Consider the following 9,938-nt stretch of genomic DNA (forward strand, 5'->3'; position numbering starts at 1 on the left):
TCAGCAACACCAATACCACCTCCCAAGAAGAAGAGCACAACTATTTCTTCAGCAGCAAATAACACTAGGTCATCAAGGTCTTCTCCAGCAAAGAACACCAGGTCAACTTCTGCCAATAAAGCTGGCAATGGATCTTTCATTGCTCTTAGACAATCTGCTAGAAGTGCTGTGCGGGATGGGTCAAAGAGGGTCAGGAAGCCATCTGGGAGGCTGAAAGATTACTTTTATGCAAGTGGTAACTAGCTGAAGTGGTTGAACTCCTCTGTTATCCTAGGTTATGTATGCAAGTGCACTGTTGGATTTGGTTTGTAATAACACTGCTTCACTAAGTACTTGATACTGTAGGATTTGATTTAGTTTGTAATATGGTACATTGATTCAGAAACATCCAAATGTTACATAGACCAAATGTTTGGTACCATATCTTCTTCTCAAGTTCTTCCTCCTCCACTTGTTTCAGGTACACCTTCTTTTCCACCCTACCATCCTGCCAATCAAACTTCTTGGATACATCATCTACAAGCTTGGTGTACTCAATGCAAAGCTTGTCATTTTCAGTCTTAAGCTTGGCCAACTCCCTTTCATGTTCACTCTTTAGCTTGGCCAACTCCTTCTCAAACTTCTCCTTGTCAAGTACCCTTCCACATTTCTGCTCATGGAACATTTCCCATAGCTTGCACAAACATCTCTGAAGAACAGGAGGCCAAGGCCCATCAACCCACTCTACAACACCACAATTCACACCATTTTCCTGCATTTGTAAATGTGATAAGTTATTACAAGTGGACTAGTAGCTTATTTCAATTCCATGGTTAACTTGATAAACTTGATATTTTCTAACACCGAATAACATAAATGAGATATGATAAGTTATTACAATGCCATGATTAAGTTTCCAAAGTAACAAAAATACATATGTGACTGTCATATCAAACAAACTGCTACATCATATCAAATATCAGTGAACATCCATAGCAGAATACTTAATTGGCATCTAACCTGGACTGGGAAGCCATAGAAACGCCCTTCAAAAAGCAACACGCTTAATAGGCCTCATTTGGTGCAGAATGCACTTGGGATGAGCAAGCTCAAGTTGGCCATAAAAAAGGGGCTCCACGGTGGTGTCTGGTTCCTCCTGCAACCAAAATAACCAACAAACATTGGTTTCAATCTGCACTCAATACCAGAATCAACTTGCACTGTTCATTAAACCTGAACACTAAAAAAATCCCTAAATCAGCAATGAACCCTAACACTGTACAGAGATGAACCCTAGGTTACCTCAATCCTACAATCAAACCCCACCCTCACTAATCAAGAACAATATCACACACACAACAACAACACTACACTCAGCAAGATCCATGTCGGTAGCTTAGGCCTACTAGCACCTAACCCTAACCCTAGGTGGCAAAGAACTTACCGTAAGTCCCATGTCAATGCTGACGACCTGGCAGTCCTCCTCCGAGCTCGTTTCCTCGTCATTCTAGGAAGACATTGCAGCAAGGAGGTCGACGGCGACCGGCGGCGAGCTCGTACAGGAGCAGGGGAGTGAGCGAGCAGGTGCGCCCGACTGACCGATGGGGTATATTTACCCCAGTTTCGACCGGGCCGGTCGGTTAACGACCGTTAACTTCTGCGCCGTCCACGCGCCGGGCCATGTGGGCTGACAGGTGGGCCCAGTCCGTCAGGAAAACGGTTAAATCGCTAGTCACCGCGGGTTTGGGTTTTTTGAAACAGCCGACCGCTCGTTTGTTAGTTTTCTGAGAAAAATTAAAAAATGGTAATTTTTTGAAACCCTGGCATGTAAACTAGTAGTTTTATGCTATTTACTCCAAAAAAAATAGCATACGTAAAAATCATCAAAATGAGACGAAACAAAACGAAACCAAACCAAGAATACTTATTCCTTTTAATAGTAGGTATAGATAACATGGCGTATCTAAAAGAACTTAGGACGACCGTACAACCACACAAATCTACTGTAACGAGCCGGAATTAGTTAATGCAGCGAACATCTTAAAAACAAAGTGAATATTTTGAAAAAAAATATGGATATTTTTTCAATTTCTGGAGAAATTTTTGTAGACAGGAAACATTTTTTTTCATATGCCCATTTTTTTTGAAATCAGAGAAACTATTTTTGAAAAACGTAAATCATTTTTTGTAAGTTGTGAACAAATTATGAAATTCCAAACATAATTTTAAAGCATGAACATTCTTAAAATTTTCAAAAATTATAAAAAATGGAACTTTCATGAAATTCCAAGCAAAAAAATTGAAAACATGAACATTTTTGAATTTCTGAAAAAAAATAAAAAGAATAGAACATTCGAAGCAATATCTAACAAAAATTTGAAACCGCAAACATTTCTTGAAATTCTTGAACACTTTCTGAAACGAGAACATTTTTGCATTTTAGACAAAATTTTGCAACTACAATTTTTTAAAAAAATTGTGAACAAAAAAGTGAAAATGGAACATTTCATGAAATATCTAACAAAAAATTGAAACCTCAATAATATTTTAAAATTCTTGAACATTTTTGCATTTCAGACCAAATTTTACAACTGCGAACATGTTTTGCAATTTCAGAAGTTTCTTCAAAATATGAACATTTTCAAAATTTGTGGACAAATTTCCAAATATGGGAACATTTTTTAAAATTACTGTATGTTTTTTGAAACTCAACCATTTTTTGAATTTGTGAACATATTTTAAAAAGAGAACAAATATTTAAAATCTGTAAAAAAAATGAAACTCCAAAAAAATACAAAGTTCACAAATAACGCGAGCAAATTTTGAAACAACAAACAATTTTTTTGAATATGTGAACAATTTTAGAAACAGGAACATATTTTGAAAATTTCTGAACAAAAAGTTGAAAACGTGAACATTTTTTGAATCTGTTAATTTTCTTAAATATGTGAACAATTTTTGGAAAACATGAACAATTTTTTTGAAAATCATGAACAAATGTGGAAACTCCGAACAAATTTTGTACATTTTTTGAAAATGACGAAAGTTTTTTCTGAAACCTGAACAAGAAAATCCGAGCAAAGTTTTTTTATAAATTGCGATTTTTCTAAAACAAAAATAAAAGGAAGAAAGAAAAAAAATATGAAAAATAGAAAAATGCGGAAAAAAGAAACAGATAATAGTCGCCCTCTTGTATGTATAATACACCAGCGTTGTTAAGCTCAAGTGGCTAGAATCGTACCTCCACGAGAAGGAGGTCTGAGGTTCATTTTCTAGCTCTCTTTGTTTTTTAGGAGGAATTTTTCTCTAGGAAACACCGTCATAGGCCAGCCCACGAACGATCGATGGGTGTGTCACAGGTTAACACTTTGCCGCAGAATGTGACAAATAGGATTTTCTGCTACCAACGGCCTGGACCACGTCCAGCCGTGCGTGCATCGTCCAGCCCTACCTGGGCTGGGCCTTCGATGGGCCACGCATCTGTGGACCACTCGTGTGACGCACATGCTGCGCTACTTGGATCAAGCGACTCCTTTCACAAATCCGTGTGCGGCCGCTACTTCCGATCTCGCCGAGTGCTTGACTATAACACGCCGTCGCCAGCATTTTTACTCATTGACTTTCGCTCTTTCGATTGCTATTCAAAAAACCGCCAACTCCTCCGATCTGTCCATGTCTGCACACATCACTCTACGGCGACCGCTTCATACGAACGATATTGATCCATGCCAAGCACTTTTATCCTCTAGATCAACTCCTTCACGGCCTTCGAACAATCTAGCTCTGATACCACTTGTTAGATTTAATTCGATGCGTTCCGTCAATCATCTGAGGACCAAGCAATTACATGCGGCACGACACCGAGTTTTGTTAACAATATTCACCGATATGACTACATCCTCGGGGCCTGACTACGGGCGCTCCTCCCCGTGACACCGTCACAGTACCGCACCCCGACCGATCAGGCGTCGGCTTCCCCTTGCGCGCATGTGCTATTATATTGTCATATGTTATATCGTGTGTCTACCCGTCCTCCCCCTCCCCCGGCATTATATATGAGAGGTGAGAGGCCTAACCAGTGGCGGAGACAAGGGGGGGGGGGGGGCGAGCAGGGGCCTGGCCCCCCCTAACGATGGAAGGAACGCTTAATAGGTAGTGATTAATTAGCGAAAACTCGTATAATTGCACGTACTCGGCCCCTCCCATCACAAGCGTAAAATGAGAAAAGAAGAAAAAGCCCATGAGACAGCCCACGATTGGACAGATGGCTTCCAGGCCCTTGCGTAATTAGCCTCTTCTATGTGATTAGCGTTGCGCCGCTGCCGCTCCTAACCCTACGCTCCAACTGCCGCCTCCGCTCCCCCCTCGCCCTTGCTACCGCCGCTCCTCACTGCCTCTGTGATTAGATTGAAACCGCATGTGTGCCGCGATGGGACGAAGAGCTATGCCTCAGGCTGCCGTACGCAATTCTTCAGTCCGGAAGGAATTACCCAAGGTTAGCAATAGCATTGGAGATTACTGTATTGATCTCTCTCAATTCTTCTGTTGTGATGCTAATGGATTTTAGTTCTTATGCGTTTCGAAATTATAAATCAGATTTTAGTTCTTGTACATGTTGAAATTATACATCAGATTTTAGTTCTTGATGTGTCAAAATTATACATCAGATTTGGTTCTTTTGTTTGTGTTGTGTGGCTATTTTTGAAACTTGCGCTCGGGGCCTTGGGCAGTTGTGAGTATATATCAGAAAGCGCTCTCAAACACTCTAAAGCTTGGTTACTTTTTTAAGAGTCGTCAAATAGGAGACGATTTCTTTGGTATTGTATGAAAATCTACGTTGGAAAAAAATTACTAATTAAGTTCGCTTTGGATGAAATTGTTAACTTTTTTCATCTTATTGATAATGATAGAGCCAAATTTAAACTAATACAAATGTTTACATGTTTTTATGGCCTCAAAGTGACATATTATTATAGTATTATGGTAGCTATTTTTTCGCTCTAGATAATTCTTTTATCAACTCAACTTGGCCTCCCCCCTATATCAAAATCCTGGCTCCGCCCCTGGGCCTAGCATACATCCTACTAGGACATGACTTCATGCCCTGTAAACACAATACAATTCAAAGTCCAAACCTACATTGTACACAATATTTGATGCAACTCTAACACTTCTCTCTCTCCGCACATGCATGATCACCTTTTCCTCTCTCTCCTTCCAACCGGACATCACACCACAATATTCCACCACATGTATGGTCCCTACATATTATTTCTTTTCAAACCGAATACTCTAAAGCTTGGTTACTTTTTTAAGAGTCGTCAAATAGGAGACGATTTCTTCGGTATTGTATGAAAATCTACGTTGGAAAAAAAATTACTAGTTAAGTTCGCTTTGGATGAAATTGTTAACTTTTTTCATCTTATTGATAATGATAGAGCCAAATTTAAACTAATACAAATGTTTACATGTTTTTATGGCCTCAAAGTGACATATTATTATAGTATTATGGTAGCTATTTTTTCGCTCTAGATAATTCTTTTATCAACTCAACTTGGCCTCCCCCCTATATCAAAATCCTGGCTCCGCCCCTGGGCCTAGCATACATCCTACTAGGACATGACTTCATGCCCTGTAAACACAATACAATTCAAAGTCCAAACCTACATTGTACACAATATTTGATGCAACTCTAACACTTCTCTCTCTCCGCACATGCATGATCACCTTTTCCTCTCTCTCCTTCCAACCGGACATCACACCACAATATTCCACCACATGTATGGTCCCTACATATTATTTCTTTTCAAACCGAATACTCTAAAGCTTGGTTACTTTTTTAAGAGTCGTCAAATAGGAGACGATTTCTTCGGTATTGTATGAAAATCTACGTTGGAAAAAAAATTACTAGTTAAGTTCGCTTTGGATGAAATTGTTAACTTTTTTCATCTTATTGATAATGATAGAGCCAAATTTAAACTAATACAAATGTTTACATGTTTTTATGGCCTCAAAGTGACATATTATTATAGTATTATGGTAGCTATTTTTTCGCTCTAGATAATTCTTTTATCAACTCAACTTGCCCCCCCCCCCCTATATCAAAATCCTGGCTCCGCCCCTGGGCCTAGCATACATCCTACTAGGACATGACTTCATACCCTGTAAACACAATACAACTCAAAGTCCAAACCTACATTGTACACAATATTCGATGCAACTCTAACACTTCTCTCTCTCCGCATATGCATGATCACCTTTCCTCTCTCTCCTTCCAACCGGACATCACACTACAATATTCCACCACATGTATGGTCCCTACATATTATTTTTTTCCAAACCGAATACTTTATGATTAGCATTGAAAGACTCACTTTGATATCATGCCCATGAACCACATCCGGACATACAAACAGACATCTATACGGGTCGACGTTGGAAATGCCCATAGGTCACAAATCGTACTGATAGATAGCTCCTCTATGGATCTTTTCAGTTGGGTGGCGGATGGGTACTGGCTGCCAGTACGGATCAAATCAATCAGTACAGTCACTTAACTGCAGTACTATCCTACTGTAGTACTCCGCCGTGTTTTGCTTTGATTGAATCAGAACTTTAAGACTACTGTAGTACTTCCACTTGTATTCCTGTTTCGCTTTGGTTGAGTCAGAACCGTAATCAAACTTCGTTCCTACTCAGACGTGATATCACCTGTCGATCGTTCCTCCATTTAAATCGATCACTGAATTATGTACGTCCGTGTCAAAACTCTGCCCCCGTGTGTTTCCTGCGTTAATGCTGCGGCGCAAGCACCATTAATTCAGATGTGCAAGTGTATGGTCGGCCTGGACCCTGAAGATGGAATTATATGGCAGATAGATAGGGCCAGTTTAATGGGAAGTTGGGAACACACGGTGTCCAGGCTTCGGCCTGGCATCTTGAAACCTAAAACCAACTGAGTGCAACGTATATTTATTGATTGACCGAGATGCGCGGGCATGCATTCGTCACTCGCTAGCGGAGTACAGTCGCAAATACAGTAACTCGTGTTCATTCTATATAAGCACTTTTACAGTCTATCATCAGACCTTTTTTGGTAACGGCTTGCTATATATATACCCTCAGTCGGTATAGATCACAAAACCGAATAAGAACCACATGTCCAAATAAATAATAATCAGAATCAAAGCAAAAGAAAAACAAATTATAAATTTAAAAGAATAATCATACCCTAAATATAGGGATTTGTGTAGCTCCTGGAACTTTCTGTGTCAATAGGTCCATCCACTTAATCCATGATACTGCTCGTAGTCTTCTTGATGAGGTCCCAGGCACTTCTTATATGTCTCTCCTCCTGCAGTGACGACCCAACGGCAAACCGAAGAACGAACTTGTCACCAACCACCGTGTGTGCAAGATAAGCCTTCCCAGTCTTGTTCAGATTATCCATTAGCACACGGTTGGCCTCATCGGCATCCTCCTCCGTCATGGCTCCACTTGCCTTGATTCTAAAGCACACAAGAGCAAAGTTCCTCGGTACGACCACCTCGAACCTCTCGTCGGCACGGACGAAATCTTCAAACATCTTGGCCATGGCGACATCACTACGGATGTGCTCTTGGAGCTTTGCGGTACCATAGGTTCGCATGACCATCCAAAGCTTGAGCCCACGAAAGCGCCGACCAACGCCGACTTGCATGTCCTTAAGATCAGTGACCTCGCCGGATTCAGTAGCGTCGTTCTTGAGGTACTCTGGGTTGGTCTCCAACGAGTCGCTTAGTCGGTGAGCATCACGGACATAGAGACATGTGCAATCGAGACACGTGAGAAGCCATTTGTGTGGGCTCATGCTAATGGAGTCCACACGCTCAACGCCGTCGAGATGGTGGCGGAACTCCGGACAGATACACGCGCTGCCAGCATAGGCAGCATCGACGTGGACCCACACATTGAACATGGCGGCAACGTCGGCAATGGCTCCCACTGGGTCGACGGCGTTGGAAGATGTGGTGCCTACTGTGGCGCAGACATATGTTGGCACGAGACCAGCATTGGCATCAGCTTGCATTACCTCAAGAAGCTTGGCCGGATCGAGCCCGTAGTTAGTTTCCGGCCCGGTGGGGATGGAGCGGATATTGGCAGGGTCGAAGCCTGCGAGGCGGCATGCCTTGAAGAACGTGGAGTGGGTCTGGTCGGCAGCGTACACAACTAAGCGTGTGATGTTGGACACGCCGACAGAGCCGCTCCGACGCAGTGCTGCATCACGGGCGGCGACTAGCGTGACAAGCATTGCCTCGCTCGTTGTTCCAAGGATGACACCACCACCGGTTCCACGGCTAGTGCTCGTGCGGTTCATGAAGGTGGTGGGTAGGCGCAGGAGTTGCGCAAGCCAGTCGAGAGCAAGAACCTCCATCTCAGTGGCTGCAGGCGAGGCCTGCCACGTGAACCCGACGGTGTTCATGGCAGAGGCGATGAGGTCCCCAGCGATGGCAGCGGCGCTGTTGGTGGAGGGGAAGAAGGCGAAGAAGTTGGGGCTAGCCCAGTGTGTCATGCCGGGGACGACGGAGGTCCTGAGCTCCTTCATGGTGACATCGAACGACGCAGAGTAAGTCGGCGGGGATGCGCTGAGCTCGTCTTGCAGGTATCCCGGCTTCACGCTAGGAAGAACCGGCATGGACTCGATGTTGGTGTAGTAGTCGGAGATGAAGTCCACGGCCTTGTGGAGGTATGCGCGAACATCTTCGGGGTTGAGCGGCTCAAACGCGGCCTTGTCGCTGGGCAAGGCGGAGAAGGACATAGGGTTGGTGTCCAAGCTGCCCATTTTTGTAGGAGGTGTGAGGCTTGGCTTAATGAAGTGGAGCTAGCTAGCTCGATTTGCTGCCGGAGAGCAAGAAGAATCAGAGGAGGGCTAGTAGTAGATTAGCTAGCTTGCTTTGCTGCTTGGTTTAGTGAATTGGAGTTCGTTGCTGGTGCGGGGTATATATAGGTGGATGCGGCCATGCCGGAAGCGGCGTGGCGGTTTGGGCGTTGCATGAGTCGTGAGTCCTGGTCGCGCGCGCTTACGTACACGCTTCTAGGAAAGTGCATGGGTAGGTACAGATCCGAGCTCGAGCTCGAGCGTGCGCGACACAAAGGTAGATGGTCAACTCGTCCGTTCAATTCGGATACCGATGCAACACCACCCAGTCGCACCCGTTATGGTGCGTGCGTTAATTGGCCACCATCTGGCTGCTTAAGCTATATAGTATAATATATTTTTTGTATTTTTGCGGAGGGCTATACATGCATGGATCGTTTTCGTAAATGAAAAATAAAATCGATTTCTTGTTCAAAATAGATAAAAAGAGATCTATCTCGATGCTACACTTACTCAGGGATGGTTTGTTACAGTGAAAATGCTAGAGCTACGGAGAAATCAGGGGGAACAGTTTGAACCAGAATGGGCCGCGCGCTTTGCCGCACCATTCTTCGGTCGTGAGTTACGTTTTCTTTGTTTATTTTGTACACGGTCTATTACGGTCGGTTGGCTCGCTGTGCGTCAATTATCTTACAATAGTATTGCCGATTATGTTTTAACATCTTCGTAAGAATAAGAATATATGCGGACAAAAATCCATAAATAATTGTTGCGTGTGAGCTTCGTCTCTGTATAACTGAGGTCACATTCTTGACCATTGTGTATTGCATGGAAAATTGATAAATGGAAGAACATGATTAGTAAACTTATAGTAATACTCCCTCCATTCCACAATGTAGTGCTTCCTCTATCCCCGTGCGGCAGGAGCAAAAATTATATCAGTGAATTCGTATTCAAAAGAAGTTTTTAATTATGTAACTTTTTCTCCCGCCGCAGTCAGTCTTGTTCGTTAAATTTATGGTCAAAGTTCGACCTCGGGAAGCGCGGACGCACTATATTTTAGAATGGAGGGAGTAGTTTCAGTTTTGTTGGGCTCTTGCTA

General features: G+C 42.9%; 1 protein-coding gene across 1 annotated transcript; it reads right to left on the bottom strand.

Annotated features, from left to right (window-relative positions):
- Positions 1–6,957: 6,957 nt before the first annotated feature.
- LOC125521192 (tryptophan decarboxylase 1-like) lies at positions 6,958–8,916 on the bottom strand. The gene has a single exon (XM_048686249.1). It carries the CDS (start codon positions 8,798–8,800, stop codon positions 7,268–7,270), a length of 1,533 nt encoding a protein of 510 aa, XP_048542206.1. The 5' UTR covers positions 8,801–8,916; the 3' UTR covers positions 6,958–7,267.
- Between the last annotated feature and the right edge of the window lie 1,022 nt (positions 8,917–9,938).

Source organism: Triticum urartu, chromosome 7 (assembly GCF_003073215.2).
Source record: "Triticum urartu cultivar G1812 chromosome 7, Tu2.1, whole genome shotgun sequence".
In the NCBI taxonomy this organism is placed as follows: Eukaryota; Viridiplantae; Streptophyta; class Magnoliopsida; order Poales; family Poaceae; genus Triticum; species Triticum urartu.

What these genes read in the sequence shown, in the direction of transcription:
- LOC125521192 (XM_048686249.1), bottom strand. Translation starts at nt 8,800, where the DNA reads ATGGGCAGCTTGGACACCAACCCTATGTCCTTCTCCGCCTTGCCCAGC.